Here is a 19,798-nt window from a genome sequence, read left to right as displayed (position 1 = left end):
TAATATAATAAGAGTTTTAATTCAAATGTATCTCATAATAATAGATGTAATGACATAAAGCGAAACAGTAGCTTTTTTATAGCACTTAACATGCAAAAAACTCAGACACGTGAAACGAAATCAACATGTCTTTCAAAGGAGAAACGTTGCGCTATAAATGTATTTCTGTTGGCCCTGTACGGCCAGGTTGGTTAAGGCGTTTGACTCGAAATCTGAGAGTCGCAGGTTCGAATCTACGTCGCACCCAACATGCTCGCTTTTTCAGCCGTGGGGGTGTTATAACGTGACGGTCAATCCCACTATTCGTTGGTAAAAGAGTAGCTCAAGACTTGGCGGTGGGTGGTGATGACTAGCTGCCTTCCCTATAGTCTCGCACTGCTAAATTAGGGACTGTTAGCGAAGATAGCTCTCGTGTAGCTTTGCACAAAATTACAAAAAAAAAAAAGCATTTCTGGCTGCAAACACAACAGCTTTTTTATTCCGAATTTATAAAAAAACGATGAAAAATCGATATTATTAGCAGTTTGCTAAGTTCTTATAGTATTGTTTGTTACACCGCTTTATTTGTCAGGAGATTCCACATATTTGTTATACACAAAAAAAACATTTTGGAGATTATCTTGGTCAGGGGGAAGGTCACAGGTCATTATAAAACACATCGCATCACAACACATAGGAACCATTTACAGAAAGAAACACGTTAATAAACCCACGGCGTGCAAAAAAAAAAAAAAAAAGAAGTATATGCTCAAAACCATGTTGTTATTATAGCACAACATGAAACAAGATCAGATAGTTTTTAAGTCAGCTTTGTAGGGTCATAAGCGGACGTTTTTACACACAATAATGCAAAAAGTCTAAACATATGATAAAGAATTATATTTATTAATTATTAACCACACATTTAGATTGCACTGCTATGATTTACAACTGCCACTGTGGAATTCATTAATATCTGGCACACGAGGCTAACTTTGCCCAAAACAATTGCAAAAGTAGCGGAACCTAAAGGGGACCAGAATGACCTGACAAACTTGAGAAATGCCGACAAGAAGAGAGACATAGAATTCAATTTGTGTGAACTAATAATCATTCACACTATTTCTGTAAAGTCAATGATATTAATATCACTCATCCATAATAGTAACTACAATTATCGGAAAATAAACTTAAGGCATCCAATTACCCTTTATTGGAGGAGGCATTTTTTGCTGTTACGCAATTGATCTTAAAACAAAAGATACTGGAAGAAACATTTTTAATGTTTTAGCTACAAAAACATTTAGTTAGGCCGAAGAAATTTGAACAAAACCTCAAGATTACTCTTTTGAAGAGTTTTAAATGAATATTAACTGAATCAGAGTTTTGGTTTTTATCAATAAAAATAGTTCTAGCATAGACAATGTTCCGAGATTACTCAACATTGGTATCTAATGATTTAACCTATATTTGCCATAATAATACTGAAGCTTTGGAATAACTTTAGCACGTTTCAGTAATTTTAATTAAAACTAGAACAAACACTTCTTTACTGCTGTTTAAGTCTTTTTCTTTTCTGTTTCTTAAACAGTAAGTAAATAGGAGACGTTGACAGAATAATTTAGGATTAATTCAATAAACGTAATGCCGATGTTTAAGCCGAATTAGTTTCACATTCTTGGAAATAAAGTACGAGCGCATGCGCATTTTCAAGGTAGATAAAAAGTTAGTTTTAACGTAGTAGATTGGCTTACCAACCACTTGCGTACTCTTCTCGTCGAATGAGATGCGTTTTAAGTTTTTAGGATTTCTCCAAATTTATGCTTCTTAATTCGAGTTGGTAAACAAGGTAAATAGACAGCATAAAGTTATAAAATAGCTTTAGGTTAAACATTACAAAACATATAGTTTTTCACATAGTAAATGAATTCGTGTAGTAATTAATAAGTGACTATAACATACGTTCACATTTATGAGATAAGTTTTAAGCCAAAACCAGGTCGTTTCTATTACCACCCAGAGAAGAGAACTATTTGATGTACGAATATCTATTTATATTAGTGGATAAATATCGCTGTCATGACATTCATGAGGCCCGAATGGAATGGGAGATAATTAAAGAAACAGAAATACCTTGCCTCTTAACATACCTCTCAACATGTTTTCACATGTTTTTCTACAATCAGCATAGAGAATGAAGTTGTTTCTGTTGCCACGACAACCACCGTAGACAAACTGAATACAAGCCTGCATGTTTGTGTCGTAATACCAACGTTTAAACATACCTTGACAGGGACCCGCATTTTTTGGGTGCGTACAGATCTCTAAAATGTTTAAGACAAACCAATTAAAATAATATTTCAAAAAATTATAATACTATACAATACAATATCATATCCATTTTAAAATACATTCACAACTAAAGGCAGAGGCATTGAAAACAGTGTATTTAGATATTTCTGATTAACCTATAAAAAAATATTTTGTTTACGTTGAGTTCTAAACATCATTTAGCATTTTTAACATTTACTTACAAAACGTAAGTACCAATACAAGCGTTGCGTTTTAACACGTTATCAGAGTAATGACCATATATAAACAATGATAAACCCCAAAGTTCTTGTGATTAATAGTAAAGCTAATTAAAATAAACAATAGTAATAAGATACAAATAAATAAATAAGTGGTTTTAAGAAGATATAAATATTAATTTTTACCCTAAAACCCAATACGTAAATGACTCAAATAACATTGATAATAATTACAATTCACTTGCTTAATCTGATTAACATCATAACTGTTGATGTACATAAAAACTTATGATATATATATATAAATATAGAGTGTGCATCCAATGTCTATCTTATCTTCCCCCTACCCTTATAAGACTTGACATTGGATGAAAAGCCTCGCTGACGTTGGTTTGTGACCTGTAGCATAGTTAACATATCATTGTATGTTCTCTGCTGGTTTTACTCATAGGTCGTTAGAATTACAATACGGTACGGGTCACATTCTCTGTGCTACTTCTTCCTTACTTTTTATATAAAGTTTTGAACAAAAGAATACTAAAACATTATCGTTCAGGTGAACTTTTGTTTCGGTATTTTACTACAGTGTTTCGAAAACCCTTGTTCAAAATAACGTAATATAATCATCGATTTTATTAGCGAGTTCTTAAGTCAAAAAACCTGAAAGTTGGCGAGGGGTGTTAAATAGGTTTATCTTTCTTTCTTCATTTTTTCAAAGAAGTGAAAACTATTAAAGATATTTTGGCTAAACAACCACCTGTGTTCCAAATATTGTAATTTTCATTTCGTGGTTGATAATAAGAGATCTTTATAGAAACAAGCTCAAAATAAATATTTCGTTCATTCCCATAAAACGAAACTTAAGTGTTCGATAATCAGTAGCTAACTAAGATGGCTAAGTCATATACATGTTAAGAAGGTTCGAACTCCTTAAGGTCTAAGTATTTTCTTGAAATAGATTATACATTCGTACGATCTATTTCTTCATAATCTCTGGAACTAGTCTCTCTTTGTTTAATACTTTATAACAACTTACCTACATTAGATAAGTAATAATGTTTATAAATGAGATCAATGTATAGGATTTTGTTTGAAGTTAATTACAAAGCTAGACAATATCTGTGCTCTGCCCATCATAGTTGACGAAACCCGGTTTCCAGCGGTGTAAGTTTGGAGACATACCACTGTGCTACTGCGGAACACTATCCAGGGGCACATTACAACTATGTGTTATGAAAAGGCCAGTTACTAATTTTAAGTGTAATATACTACTATGTAGTATAAAATGTTCGAGACTAAAAGCACCATCAATACATTTAAATATAATTTAGAATTTATTGCCCGGAAATAAGAACGTTGAATTAACATTAGACTTTAACATGGCATTCAACTTAAGATGTGATACTTATATTTAAAGGCAACGTTATACAATGGGATATTTCCACAGTATCTTCCACGGATATTGAACCTTTTACACAGCGCCATACGCCCTCAAGCTTAACGCTGTGCTGTCAGGTAGTCATATGATGACACTTCTGTGAAATTAATTTAAAAAAAAGATCTTACGAAATTTATTTTAGGAATAGTAATTTAAATAAAACAATGTTTTTACCCCTGGCGTCTGAAAACTGAGAGAAACAGGCGGGGCTTTCTCTTTCACATGTGGTTTTCTGCATAAGTTCCGTGTTACACAAAGACAGTACAGAAGGAAGAAGGTAGAGACGTGTTCGAATCTTCATCCCCCTACCGCAGGTGACAGTACATGGCGACCACTCAGACCACTGAGTTACAGCACATTTGTTGTTTACCTGTGGAGTATAAGTAATAATTTACAGTAACAAGTCTTCAAATGCTCTATAGCGTCAATTCTTACACCACTTGAGATATCATTTATCTATATAAGTCTTTGAATTATTATTGTAATTGGAAACAACTGATTTATGTTGTCGCATGAACCTTTACATCACTTGATAAATCATTAATTTACATTACTAAGTGAATCATTACATCGCTTGAAAAATCAATAGCTTACATCAATTGAGAAACCATTACATCAGTTGAGAAATTATTACTTTATATTTACTGCGTGAGCCATTATATAGCATAAAATATCTAATTTACTTTTTTGTATGAACTATTACATCACTTGAGAAAATGTATTTACAGGGAATTATGAACTAGTAAAACATTTAGTGTTGTGTCTATCAGTACATTTCCATTGGCTGTCATTATGTTATATGTAAATAAAAATATAAATTTATAATGTGCTGTGAATATTTCACAATTTTAAAAGGAAAAACAAAAACAGGCCCGGCATGGCCAGGTGGTTAAGGCACTCGACTCACAATTTGAAAGGCGGGGGTTCAAATCCCCGTCACACCAAACATGCTCGTCCTTTCCACCGTGGGTGCGTTACAATGTGACGGTCAATCCCACTATTCGTTGGTAAAAAAGTAGCTCAAGAGTTGGCGGTGGGTGATGACGAGTAGCTGCCTTCCCTCTACTCTTCCACTGCTAAGTTAGGGACAGCTAGCGCAGATAGCCCTCATGTAGCTTTGCGCGAAATTCAAAAAGGAACAAATGAAAAAATAATGTATTTTAATGTTTCTCCGACTGTTAAGTTAGTAAAGAAATACCTTGAGAAAGAAAATTTTAAATACACTTATTTAATTAGACATCCTTACATCAAACTTTCGGACGCCAAAATAATGTAAGACATTTTCCTAAACTTTAGTTCAACATTATCATGTTTAAATGTTTATGATTTCATTGTTTCAGTACTTTGGTTGAGTGAATGTTTCAAATTACAGCGAATGATAGAATCTGTTAATTGTTGTTGGTTTGTGTGCATGAGTATGTTTTTCGATCGATAACAATTATCTTCCTCTTACGTGAGAATAGATCAATAAATAGAAAGTGAGTAAGGTCTAGCGTGGCCAGGTGGGTTAAGGCGTTCGACTCGTAATCTGAGAGTCGCAGGTTCGAATTCCGGTAACATCAAATATGCTCGCCCTTTCAGCCGTGAGAGCGTTATAATATTACGGTTAATCCCACTATTCGTTGGCAAAAGAGTAGCCCCACAATTGGCGGTGGATGGTGATGACTAGCTGCCTTCCCTCTAGTATTACACTGCTAAATTAGGGACAGCTATCGCAGACAGCCCTCGAGAAGCTCTGCGCGAAATTCAAACGAACTGAATAAATAAATGTTATTTTGATAAAAGATACCCAACAAAATGTAAGTATTTTTAAACATGAAATGTGACGTGTTGTAGAGGTTATAAATAACAGTTGATGATTATTAGTCAACTATTTCAGGCAGAATTAAGTTACTGTTAGTGCCATCTAACAACTAAATAACTAAGTGTGAAATTGAGATATATTTGCCAGGTAATATAATAAAAATAAGATTAATACAACGAAAATGATTTTTATTGTAAACATCTGAATGCTAGAAATACACGACCTTATAACACCTACAAAAAAGCTATCAGTTTCGGTTTGTGTTTTAGTGAAACGCTCGTAAAGGAGCTGTAAAACGACATGTCGAGTGTTTAATTAAATAAAAACAACTAAAGTCATTTATTTCGAGAATTAAAATATTTTCTCAACACCGATAAACACTACAATAATTACATAATGGATTTTTATCCTTCCATAATTACTAAATTACACTATTTTGTTGTAATTATTAATCATTTTTATATTACTTTTTGCATACGACGTCAGTGTTGTTAGGTTTGTTTCATCTTTACACAAAAAATATTTATTTCTATACAATGGAAAACATGTTACTTTGTTCTAAAGTAATATTTCATAAATATATATCAAAATATTAATAGTATTGACAAATCCAAAGATGTCTAGCGATGATATACTGAATAAAATATTAAAGATCGAAACCAAAAACATTAAAAATTTGAAGCGCTGTTTGTGTGGTTTTAGAGTTTTATCTGCTGGGAGGAATCGAACTCATTAACACAGTACTGATCCACTGAGAGTAAAATTCAACGTGTATTACATCTTAAAACATATAAAATAGCTATTTCTGAGTTATTCTAATCTAACGATAGCATTAGAAATTAGCAAAAAATAGCTATTTCTGAGTTATTCTAATCTAACGATAGCATTAGAAATTAGCATAAATTCAGTTACATTTTCTTACATAATCTATTTTAAATTTAATTCAGGAAAATTCATTTTTCTTTAATGCAACAGTATTTTGTTGCAGTTCTGTCTTTCGTAAAGTAAACCAATCTTAAGTACACGAAAAAAAAATTTCATACATTGTGTTACCAAGTAACCACGAAAAACATTTTTTAAAACTAGATACGTTTCTAACCTTATATAGTTTTAAACTTTAATTTATATCCTAATCCTATTTTGTATGTTTAACTGCATTTCTAATAACGAAAAAAATACTATTTTAGTTTGGTATCACAAACAAGTCCAAACATATCAACATAAAAATGGAAAATTTAAATAAAATTCCCAGGACACCTCAGTAAGGAAAGTTTATTTTGCCCATGAATTTAACTGAAGCTTACTTCACAGTTTCTTCTTTCCGTACATGTTTCTTTTTCTATCAAGTCTTCCCGACACACGTGATAAGCAATAAGATTCTTATAATGTCTACGACGAATCCTTAAACCAGTTCCACAAGTCACATTACAGGAAGTCCATTCACTCCAGTCACTTTTCTGACAATTCACATTCCTAAAAATTCCGAAATGTTTACAAGTCTTAGAGTTATTAATTCATAAAATATAAATGCAACCTGTCAACATACAGCATAGTTTAAAACTAACAACAGTAGTCTTTCTTTCTTAGCACGTTTTACTTTCTGTCATATGGTTCTGTCACATCCTGAAAAACAAATTGAACAATTTATGGATAGACCTCGAAAGCTATAAAGCTCGTCTTCTTTATCGTATTTTTCTATTAGTAATTTTATTTTTATTTTATTTCAATTTTAAGAAGAATATTTTTCCGTTAACATTTTATAAATGAGAACCTGAGCGTCGTTGTTACCTAATCTAGCCAAATAATAAGGTAATAAAATTCAGTTGTTATCGTTAGTAAATTTTAAGTTAATGTTGTTGATGAGCTCACTTCACTAGATTATACTAACTTCACGAGTTAAACTATTAATGAAATCTCAATTAAAACTAGTAGCTATGTTTAAGCTATGATTACATGATAGGGCTTTTGTTAACAACTAGTATACTAGCTTCAATCTCATAGCTGTTGACTTACTGCTATCAGCGCCACTGTTGTTGTTTAGATGTGATTATATATATAGTTATAGCATCATTTAACTAAACGAGAGATGTCTTCAACATGTTTAATGGATATGTTATTTGATTCGTGGTAAATTAATACCAAACACATGTGGTGAGCCTTATATGCTTGTAAACCATTTCTTCAGTTTGTGGGTTTTTTTATTGTTAACTAAACTCCCTACTTTTAGTATTGTTTTATTTTAATATCCATGCATGTTGCTTGTTTCACATTAATAGCTTACTTTTCGCACACCGTATCACAAGACTTCTTTTCCACTAGATTCGTGACGCATTCCACAGTTCGAGCCTTTTCTTCATTTACATAGCTTCTGGTTCTCAACCGTATTCCTCGTCCACACGACACGCTGCACGAGGTAAAGTCTGTCCACTCTGTCACCGCACATTCTCTCAGGTCAGGATAAGATAGGTGTTTTCTAAAAGGAACTAAATGCAGTGACATGTTTGTTACTGTCACGAGACTAACTCTTTTTTTCCTTCCACCATCAAAACCTTTGACTTTTATCATTTGCAATAATTTTCCTGCAGGTTAAGTATTTATAATATTTCTAAATAAAGTTATTATTAAAACAAAATCTGTAACATAATTGTAAACACAATTATATGGGTCAAAACTTCAGGTATGCTTATTCAATTCAGAAACATGAGATTCCATAGAAACACACAGAATCTTTATTACATACTGTGCTTGTAAGTGTGAATAGTGATCTTACTGAAAAAAAAAATCATTATAAAATTCTGTAAGTTAAAAAAAGGTTGTGTAAGTTTTAAGCAGTGTATATGAAGTACAAAATTTTCTGTTAAATACGACATTGAAGTCAAAAACTAGTGTAATTCATATATAGTTTTCATAACTTCAGAACAAAATAAACGTGTAGGTATTCAATATATTAAACCACGATTTTAGTAATGTTTTAGTTATTGGCTTCTTTCTCGTATTATTAAAATTATCATCATTATGTGAAAGGTAAAGACAAGAAACAAGCTTGGTCTTTAATATAAACTGCAAATGAAAACCTGACCTGTGTGTCCTCTGGTGAGACTAAAGAAAGTCTATGAACTTGCATCCTTAAAATGCGAGGTTCTATTATTCACGGTAAACACAGAAAATGACTTTGCTCTTATAAACGTGTATGTTTCAAAGCTCAAAGTTTTCAGTGTTTAACTTTTTCATACGATACAAAGTAATCACCCACTGGTACTTCAGTGGTAAGTACTAGTTATAAGGATAAAAGTCGGATTTTGACACCTGTGATGTGCAGAATTCAGACATTCATCCCATTGTGTAGTTTTATGTATCGCAAGAAATAAACAATACGAAATACTCTACAAAATTCAAGTTATTCGAAAAGTGTTTAAGGAATTTCCACAATAACTTGTAAAACCTTTCAAAATTTAGTTTGTTTCATTATTTTAACTGGTATTTAATCAGTTTTCTTGAAGTATTCCTACGTAATGATCAAATAATCTCGTATAAGCTCGAACGTCCGTTTTCATACTGTTGTCAATATGATTGAATCAGTGGTAGATTCAAGGTTGTGTGGGCCTAGTGGCAACTAATTTATGTGGAATCTACATCCTATGTAATTTTACATAGAATAAGATTATCAAGTAGCCACCATTAAGACCTTGGGCCTTGGGGTTAAGCCTTCTATACTGCCTACCTGAATACGCTACTGGATTCAATCCGGCGCACTGGCTATTAAAAGAAAACCCTAAGATAATTATTACAGAAAATTCTTAAGTATTTGATTATACAGTCACGAAGTCAAACATGTTTGTTTAACTTCATTTCTGTTTTATTGTATATATATTAGAAAATGACAGATTTGAATTTTATGTTTGATATGATTAAGGCCCGGCATGGTCAGGTGGGTTAAGGCGTTCAACTCGTAATCCGAGGATCGCGGGTTCGAATCCCCGTCGCACCAAACATGCTCGCCCTATCAGCCGTAGGGGCGTTATAATGTGACGATCAATCCCACTATTTGTTGGTGAAAGAGTAACCCAAGAGTTGGCGGTGGGTGGTGATGACTAGCTACATTCCCTCTAGTCTTACACTGCTATATTAAGGACAACTAGCGCAGATAGCCCTCGAGTAGCTTTGCGCGAAATTCAGAAAACAAACAATGATATGATTATAGTTGTCTCTTTTTAACTATAATAATAAAAACAGAATATTGACATGACACAACTTAATCTAAGACGTTAAAAAATTAGTCAACGAAAGTTAATTACTGTTTATTTTATAGTGCAGAACCGTAAAAAAGTACCTTACTCATACTCGTATTTATTACCTATGATTCGGTTAGGGCTTACAGTTACTTCACATGATTTCTCATAAATTCTTTGTCTTGTGATTGTTAGTCTAACTACTGGTTTCATAGGATTTCCAGTAGGATCGAAGAAAGGCGTTTCTGGGTCACTCGAAATTAACACTTTTATTCTTTCTTGTGGTATTGTTGGAGACGGTTCAGACTAAATGAAATAGAAACGAAAGTAAAAAATATTATCTTATTGTAATCAAAGCTGTATATTAAGGAAAATCTATCTATTAAAAACAGTTACCAAATTATTCATTTTTTATTTTTTACACAGTTTTGCAAAATCATTAGAAAGATAATATTCTTCAGTTCACATTTCTAAGAGAAGCATCTGTTATTGTATTTCTGTTCGTATTTTTGAAAATTCTGTTCTCTCCTTTTTAATGGTCGTATGTTTGTATTAGTCTATAAAATATTTTATCTTGGTAGTTGTAATATAAAAGTCTTATATGTGTTTATATTTCAAAGTATAGCTTCAGTTGCACTTTAATTTGTATTTGTTTGTTGTTTTTGCAATCAAATAAATTTGCGATTTACTATGATTTCTCGACTATTCACATGGTCGGCAATCATCAAGTGTTCTCAAGGTAAAGAGTTATTCCGTTACGCATCACTACGACTGCCTTTTTTCAAGAAAGAACACACGACTGAATTGCTATAACAGAAAGAAACACGCGGTTTTTCCTATTGAGTTTCCCGTTATACGTCGCTATCAATAATTCGAAACACTTAAGTTCTTAGTCTCATTTATAATCAGAATCAAAACTGAAACAACGACGCTTATCGTTAGCAAAACTTAGTAATTAAATTGCTGGTCGTTATTGCACACTTTCTATTTAGATTAAGTTACTAGTTGTATTTGTTAACTTGTTGACTGCCAAGTATTTCAGCTGCTACGGCAACTCCGAACTAAGTTCAAAATACAACTCTAATGCTTCTTCATTTTGTAACTTTTTCGTGACGCCATTTTGAATCGAAAGTCAAACAATTTGTACATAGGTCAAATGCGTGTGTGGTGCTGACATCTAGCGTTGAATTTAGGTATTATTGAGAACGAATTAACTCGTCCGTAGCACTGTGTTACCGATCGGCTTGGACGAGTTATTTCGTCTATGGCACTGAACAGGTTAAAGCACATTCTTCGAGAATTATTAGCACGAAACACTGTAGTTAACTTACATAATTAAGAGCTTTCGAACTATGAGTTATATGTGATACTTAACATCTTAAAGTCTCTATTTAGGAAAACTGTTGATAAAAATATATCTGTTCACATATATGTTTAAAATAATGAAGTATGATTCATAAGTTAATAAAGTATATTATGTTACTTCTTTCTTGGTTTCATATTTCTCATTATTCTTGATTTTTCTGAAAATTATTAACTTAACAAATTGATTTAAGTTTCCTCATGGTAAATTCACGTATAAGGAACAGTTTGGTAACAACTGGGTCAAAGTTACAACATTCGTGAGCTTCCACAGAATATGTTAGTGATATCAAAGATAAACAATAAAAATCTGCACGTGGATACAAAGTGTTAAAAACTGGTCTCAAACAAACGTAGATAAAAAACGTTGAGAGACCTTTATTAAATTAATATTAACCGTTGGTGAAACAAGTTATCTAGATAAATGTGAATTAAAAACCAGTCCTGTAATCCGTATAGCTAATTGAATGTAAGTGTTCTTACATTCTTATTTTAAAACATTAGAAGGTATTGTTTCCTTATTTGAATTTCTTTGGTCTAAGCGGTGTTCCTGATTAGATTTTTAATTGACACTTACTAAATAGGATCGTCCATCATTTATTCCAGCATCCCATGGATAAAGATTCATAACCTTTTTGGTTACCCATGAACAGTTTTTCATACATAACTCCAAAGCACTAATTCCAACGAACCAATCAGGACTCGGATTTAGCTTGCTCAGTAGTGATATTAGGTGGTGTGTTTTGTCAACTCGAAATACAGCAAATGTTTTCCCGTTCAAGTTTGGATACCGTAGTCCCCTTGCTTTGATAACAGTTCGGATTTTTTCTGACTATGACGAGGTAGAGAAATGAGAAAAATCCTGAGCGGTTAAACGGATTACATTTGTAAAAAAAGAAAAGCAAAAAGATATAGCTTTTATTACAATGTAAAACAAGCACATTTACTACTTTATAACCTAAGTTTTATATCTTCACAATTATCGAATCTATTTCCTAGACTTTTATTACATTCACAAGAACAGTTGTGCTGTCGTGATAACAGTATTTTATCATAAATGCTTTTTATATAATCAATTATATTACTTCATAAACGTTTATTATTTTACAATAAATAATATGGTACAAAAATCTATCATCCTACTGATCAACAGTACACATCCTTAAAGTGCATCGTCTTCATAACAAACAGAACCAGTTTATCATATTCCCAGAAAGTCAGGAATGCACATATATTATGATATGTTATATTACCTACCGCACTTATCACTATCTTGTTGATGAATGAAGCACAAGAGTTAACATGTCTGAAAGGAAATCAAAATATAATAAGAATGTTTTGGAAAACGATACAGAACTTTCTTACCTGTGTTTTTAGTTCAGACTCAAGCTTTTTGGATGTACCTTGCTCCCCTAAATGACGCACACCCTCAGTAGCAAAACCGCCATATTCCCACATACGAAAATTAACCGTGTGTGAAGCACCAATGATGTCCAGAAATTGTGTCATCCATTCATCTAACATACAAAATTAAAGTAACATTACTGTGATTGTAATAAGATTTTCCTCTTTGTACAGAAAGTTAATTACACTAATAAAATTAGTTGCATATGTTATTGCAGTGGCGATGTATTTAATATCCATATATTTGGCTCGCAAAGAATTCTCAACCAACCGACAACATAATGCTACCACTTATGGTTAGAGATTATGGTTGTGTTTATCGTTCGTTTATTATCTCCTTCTATCATTTAGTTTATCTATGAATTTTTAATTGCATTAAAATACTAACTCACCTTCAAACTAATCATTTGTATTTTAAGTAAATATTTGCTTGCATGATCAAACTGACATCAGCTTCCCTACTGGTGGTGAAGTACAGATACTATTAACGTAACAGAAGATTATGAAAATTTACGGTCACGTGAGGTGTACTCTCGTGATCTACTCTGTGAATTAATACTCTGCAAGAAGCTTCACCAAACGATAAAAGGAATAATAAGATAGCTATTGAATGATATAGTTATTGTTGTTGAAAGGTATTGTTAAAATATTGTACTTGCTGTGTTTTTAGGGGGTGAGTAGGGTTTTCTGTGTGGTTTTTTTATATGATTCTGTTATTACCAATTTATTAACATTTATGATAAATTATATATTAATATTTGTGTGAAGGCCAGGCACTTGTTTATTAATTGTGTTTCTGATAAGTGCTGAATTTATTTCTAAGTGTCCCCGTGTACCAGGGACGGGATAATTTTTCTGTTTTATAACGCTAAAATCAGAGATTCGATTCCTCTCGGTGGACACAGCAGAGAGTCCGTTGTGGCTCTGCTATAAGAAAACATTTTTTTTTTTTTTTTTAGAATGAACGTATATTGAATGTTATGATATGTACTTAAGATACTTTTCATTTTTCTTACAGGAAAATCGCACGGAGCTTTAGTAAAATTCATGAACTATCCTTTCTGATGAGATTTCCCCCGAACCACAACTTATGTTCCATTTCTTCTGTTACTTAAGATAACGCTTAACGACTAAAATATTTAAAATTTAATTGCAAAAGTTTTGAACTTAAATTATTAATATGCACTGCATTGAATTTGCTGGTATTTTTATAATATTCGAAAAAATTATTATTTTAACATTTTAAGTTCGAAAAGAATCTAAAATGGAAACACCAATAAAGTACGAGACAGCTTATTTAAAACGCTTTTAACGTAGAGAGAGTATGACATTTGTGAGAAGAAACTCTCAACTTTGGACTGTATTTATACGTTCTTGTCATTTGTTTTAGTTCTATATCTCAAAACGGACGCGGCATGGCCAGGTGGTTAAGGCACTCGACTCGTAATCCGAGGGTCGTGGGTTCGAATTCCGTCACACCAAACGTGCTCGCTCTTTCAGCTATGGGGGCTTTATAATGTTACGGTCAATTCCACTATTATTTCGTAAAAGAGTAGCCCAAAAGTTGGTGGTGGGTGGTAATGACTAGCTGCCCTCCCTCCAGTCTTACACTACTAAATTAGGGACGGCTAGTGCAGATAGCCCTCGAGTAGCTTTTGCGCGAAATTTAAAACAAACCCTCAAAACGATGAAAAATATTCCATTTTTAAACCGTATTTATGCTTTTGTATCATTTTCTTACTTCTACCAAGCAAAAGGAGTAAGAACATTTCATTTATTACAGTTTGTTTGGTTTGTTTTTATTTAATTTCGCACATAGCTACACGAGGGAATTGACCGTAACGTTATAATGCCCCAACAGCTGATAAGGGGAGCACCTTTGGTGTGACGGGGATTCGAACCCTCGAATCGAGTGCCTTAACCACCTAGCCATGCCAGGCCTTTATTATATTGTATTTTTATAATGGTGCGGTCAATCCCACTATCCGTTGGTAAAAGAGTAGCTTAAGAGTTGGCGGTAGGTGATGATGGCCAGCTGCCTACTCTCTAGTTTTACACTGCTAAATTAGGGGCGGCTAGCGAAGATAGCCCTCGTGTAGCTTTGCGCAACATTAAAAACAAACCGAACAAACAATCTTTAGTTCTTTCAAAAAAAAAAGGATTGTTTTTTACATCAAATAATCATTGTGTTAGAAAACTGGCACCAGTTAAAACTTTTAAAGAACCGAAGTTATAGGCTTTTCCTCTTTTTAGAAGTGTTTTTTGAAGAACGAATGTAAATCTTGATTTTCATTCATAAGGTGCATGAAATCAATAAAAGAATTAGAGATTTGAAATTTGTCGTCTTAATGGGGAAGAGTTAAATAACGAATATTTTTATTTTATTTAACTTCACTTAAATTCAATTTAGACTATTTTAATTAATCCATTAGCATAATAAGCACCTAGAAAACAGTACTAGTTAAATAAAACTAAGACTTACTTTCATAAAATAAACTTTTAAAATGCTTATTTTTTCTTTGTATCAGTTAGTCTCTGTTTTGCAAAACTGGCGTCAGTGTAAAACGTATTTTACGTTTTTCAATATCAAAGTATAAAAATAACAACTATGTATTTATTTTATTTTTGACCTACTTTTATTAGTCTAAAATGAAACATTTAAAAACATCTCACGTGTTCAATATTAGGAAGAAAGTCTTCATTTAAAACTTTGCTTATGACAATTAAACTAAATTATTTTGAGAATCAAAATGCATACGTAGCTCATTCTTATCAACCAATAATTAACAAGTCTGTTTTGAATTTCGTGCGAAGCTAACTAGGGCTAATTGTTCCTAATTTAGCAGCGAAACAATTCAAGAAAGCAGCTAATCATCACCACTAAGATTTGGGCTACTTTTTTATTAACGAACAAGGGTGTGTTTGTGTGTGTTTTTTGTATAGCAAAGCCACAAAGGGCTATCTGCTCAGCCCACCGAGGGGAATCGAACCCCTGATTTTAGCGTTGTAAATCCGGAGACATACTGCTGTACTAGCGGGGGGAAACGAACAAGGGATATACTGAAAGGGCGAGCATGGTTGGAAGAATAGGAATCCAACTCGCCTTCCTCATATTACGAATGTAGCGCCCTAACCACTTGATCATGCTAAGCCCAGATGGGGTTAAATGGCACTTTAACTTATTGTAATTTTCACCGTTGAAAATTCAGTTCATGAAAATGCACATTATTTTAAAATGAGTCCAAATTTATTATAAATTCAACATCTAGCGAGAACAAAGGGGTGATCATAGATATTTACAAAAATGCGCTTCTTGTGATAAAGTGCTATTTTACCTATACGGTTGGAAAATAGGTAGCCCCAAGTGTGGGAGAGATGGTCTATCATCGAACCTTTAACAAAAACTGTTGTTAAATTTTACTAAATTTAAACTTTACTAAATGAATCTGTCAAGGCTGTGCGCCATGTTCAAGTTATACGTTCTCTAGAACAATGACATAAAAATTGAAGGTAGTAGTGTGAGCCAGTAACATATATTGCGGATGAAGCCTGTAGCAGAAATGTATATCACTGGTATGGTGTAAGATGACTAAACAATTCAAGGATCATACCCGAGTTCAGCGAAAAACTATTGCACATTGAAGAGATCAGTGAATTTGAGCTGTGTTCCCGTTAAGACATATTGTATTTGGCTGTCTATAAGTCCTCATTGCTTGAAATAGATTAAAAATTTAAAATGTTTACTTGAAACTAAAGTTGTTAAAAAAATTAAGTTGGACTTTGATAAATCACACACGCACAAGTTCGCCAAGGTCTTTATGCACGAGATCCCGTGAACAATAATTACATGTAATTCACCCTGATGGTGCTGAAAATATACCCTAGAAAACTCAATTTTGCACAAGAAGACCGTCGTACCTCACTTTCCCCTAATCACAGGAAGAGAAACATGTATCGCTTACTTCTGAAAGTATTGTTGGTTTGTTTTGAATTTCGCGTAAAGCTACACGAGGGATATCTGCGCTAGCCGTCTCTACTTTCGCAGCTAGTCATCATCACCCACGGCCAATTCTTGGGCTACTCTTTTACCAACGAATAGTGGGATTGATCACCACATAATAACGCCCCCACGGCTGAAAGAGTAAGCATGTTTGATGCGAGGGGGGATTCGAACCCGCGACCGTCGCATTACGAGTCGAGTGCCTTAATCACCTGGCCATGCCGGACCAGTATTGTTGGTACTTATGTTGAAAAAAAAACACGTTTTATGTATATGTACTTCAAAATAGACGTTTTTAAAAATTACATATTTGAAAATAAATAATTTGTAGTATACGAATTTGAACGGGTCCTTGAGGAGGTCCGTACTTGAAATTAATCTTGAAGCACACTTATTTGATAGGATTTACTAATTTCAAAAAGATATTACATGTTTACTTTCTCAAATGAATTTGATTTTTCCACATATATCATTATATAATTTTGTTTTTACCTTCTTCAAGAAAATTGTTGACCAGGCACTTATATGAAACTAAGTCTGTCCAGATGTATCTACCTGGAAGTTAATAAATAACCTTTGTTGTGTTCTGATTTGAACTTATGTATTCAAAGTATACTTAGATAACAAAAGTCTTTATTGAGCACACTTTTTGTAAAATATGTTTTCGATTTATATCCTTGTAAAAGGAGGTCTTTCAGACGTAACTTGTTAAAAAGAAATTTTTACAGGATACTCATTTTAAAGTAAATTATAATTACTAGGACGAATATGATGTATTTATTCTTTTGTGGGAATTCTCAACAGTGTGATTATTCTGAGGTGTTTGTTACTGTATGTTGTACTTCCTTGGAAAATACATTTTATTAAATTGTTTCTTAATATTCGCTACAGAACAAATGTTTAGGGAAAGCATTAATGAGATGTCTGGAGAGTGAAGTGACTTTTTTTGAAAAATGATTTAGTGTAAGCTTACTTGAAGGAAAATCTTTAGGATGAGTTTGTCGAGACCACAATCCTTCAAATTCGACTTCATATTTAGCTTCATTACAAGCACAACAGTTTGCAATGATCTCTGGTTGTCTGTCTCGTGATTCTTGTTCTGCAAAACAAGAGAGTATGAATTAATATCAGTAGTTAAGTGGACTCTTCAGATACCGCATGATTTGGCTGTCTCAAAAAAAGAGGCGGGGTTACAGACGATGACGTTATAGTGCCACGAAGAGAAATTAGAGTACAAGGTGCAGGGGCCGTTATGACACTTGACACGCTAAAGATGACATTACATTTGACGATGGAGGATGTATGCTACCAGGTAGCGTGTTATTAGGAAATGTCACATGACATCGTACTTAGAGTATTACTCAAGAGAAAGCTTGTTGCTAGAAATCATTGTTACAGGAAGTGGCATCAGTGCGGGTGTTCCTAGAATAAGCATGCAGTCACGAGTGAATCACCAGTGGATGGTATCCATCAACGTTTTTTCGAAGTGCATGAACATCTATATTTATAAGTAGTTATTATTTTTATTGATTATGTTTCTATGTATTGTCTATAATCATAAATGAGTTCTTAACAAAATGACAAAGTTACCATTCTTCAGAGAATGACTAATTAATCAATGGAACGTTACCTTATTGGATAATCACACTTTTTACAAATATTTATTCTGTAAAGGACGGATTTCTTGTGCTAATATTTCTAAATATCATGCAACAATTTAACACGCAACTTGATTCACAAGTTTAGTTTTCTGGATTAAATATATTCTTATGGTATTCCTCAGGCTATGTAACTGTGATGTTTTACTGTGTATGACAGTAACTGAGCTATTGGCAAAATATTTTTACAGTTTTTACATACGTATTACATATGTTTTATGAAAACTGACAGTGCTTCCATTGATAAGAGGTGTTATTATTACAAGGTATTACTGAGATTTTATAAGAAAATGGTTTTGCTAGATATATTGTGTGTTTTACTAAGGCAGATGGTGTTTCTACATGTAGACTGTGTTATTATAATTCTATGTTATTACACACAGGTTTGAACTTGTCTCAACTAATACTTCTATTTTTAATTCACATATATAACTGTATTACATACGTTTCTATAGAAAGATAGTGTTATTATACATTCAAAGTAACGCTAAAACGTTTTATGCATATGTTTTTATAGCACAATCACATAGGGCTATCTACTATCCACAGAGAAAAAACACACCATATTTTACCATTGTAAATCCACTGCTGCCCTATTAGGGGATGAAACTTTTTATGGCATCTAATGTATCTTTTTCATAAATATTGAAAAAAAATAATTAGCACGGTCAATTGTGTATTTAACCATGGTATAGGGGCTCATATAATGACTCCAACTTTTTTTTTCAAGTATAAACTTATAGCTCATAGCTCCATCTCTTGACCGATTTGAGATGTAAATACAGCCGTGGCTACTGAGCATTCCCTTTTGTTCAGGTATCAATTTAGCATACATTTATCATGTCGATTATAGTTTTTGCGACTATAACTAATTTGCATGACTTCCATTTTCTGAAATTTTATGAGTAAAACATTTATTGCTAATTCATTTCAATAATGCAAGCCTACGAAGTTAAACTTCATAAAGGTTGTTTGTCCTTAATAATGTATTTTTCATAGTTCAGCTAAGAATTTTTTAAAATAATATTCTTTTTCTTTTCAATCACGTAAGGATTATTTACAAATCGGGAAGAAAAACTCTTATTTAGATTAAGTTATTATCTTGCTTACTATAAAGAACTTGTTTATAATGCTCGTTATGTTTGATATCTAGAACGATGAATAAGACTCACGTCACGATAGGCCTAGAGAAATATATAGCTAATGGTTGTCAACATTCTAAGCATTGTAAAATGTGGCCCTGTTTTACTGAAAATGATTCACTTATTTAAAAGTATATACCGCTGTATAACGTTTTTGAAATAATCTGTACATGACGGAGAAACATGGATACCATATTCAAATTCAGTGTACAGTAATTATTGTAAAACATGTAAATGTTTTAATACAATAA

General features: G+C 32.8%; 1 protein-coding gene across 1 annotated transcript in view; it reads right to left on the bottom strand.

The window, feature by feature from the left end:
- LOC143225632 (spondin-1-like) overlaps nucleotides 1-19,798 on the bottom strand; it is a 62,635-nt gene that overhangs the window by 16,891 nt on the left and 25,946 nt on the right. Inside the window, exons 5-12 of the mRNA XM_076455404.1 lie at nucleotides 17,721-17,846; nucleotides 12,709-12,860; nucleotides 11,921-12,175; nucleotides 10,107-10,287; nucleotides 8,034-8,235; nucleotides 7,057-7,225; nucleotides 4,123-4,318; nucleotides 2,130-2,303 (exon numbers count right to left, since the gene is read on the bottom strand). Coding sequence (XP_076311519.1) covers nucleotides 2,130-2,303; nucleotides 4,123-4,318; nucleotides 7,057-7,225; nucleotides 8,034-8,235; nucleotides 10,107-10,287; nucleotides 11,921-12,175; nucleotides 12,709-12,860; nucleotides 17,721-17,846 — 1,455 coding nt within the window. The remainder of the gene's footprint in view (nucleotides 1-2,129; nucleotides 2,304-4,122; nucleotides 4,319-7,056; nucleotides 7,226-8,033; nucleotides 8,236-10,106; nucleotides 10,288-11,920; nucleotides 12,176-12,708; nucleotides 12,861-17,720; nucleotides 17,847-19,798) is intronic.

The sequence above is a fragment of the Tachypleus tridentatus genome, chromosome 9 (assembly GCF_004210375.1).
Source record: "Tachypleus tridentatus isolate NWPU-2018 chromosome 9, ASM421037v1, whole genome shotgun sequence".
NCBI classification, from domain to species: domain Eukaryota; kingdom Metazoa; phylum Arthropoda; class Merostomata; order Xiphosura; family Limulidae; genus Tachypleus; species Tachypleus tridentatus.
This window is presented reverse-complemented; position numbering and strand designations above follow the sequence as displayed.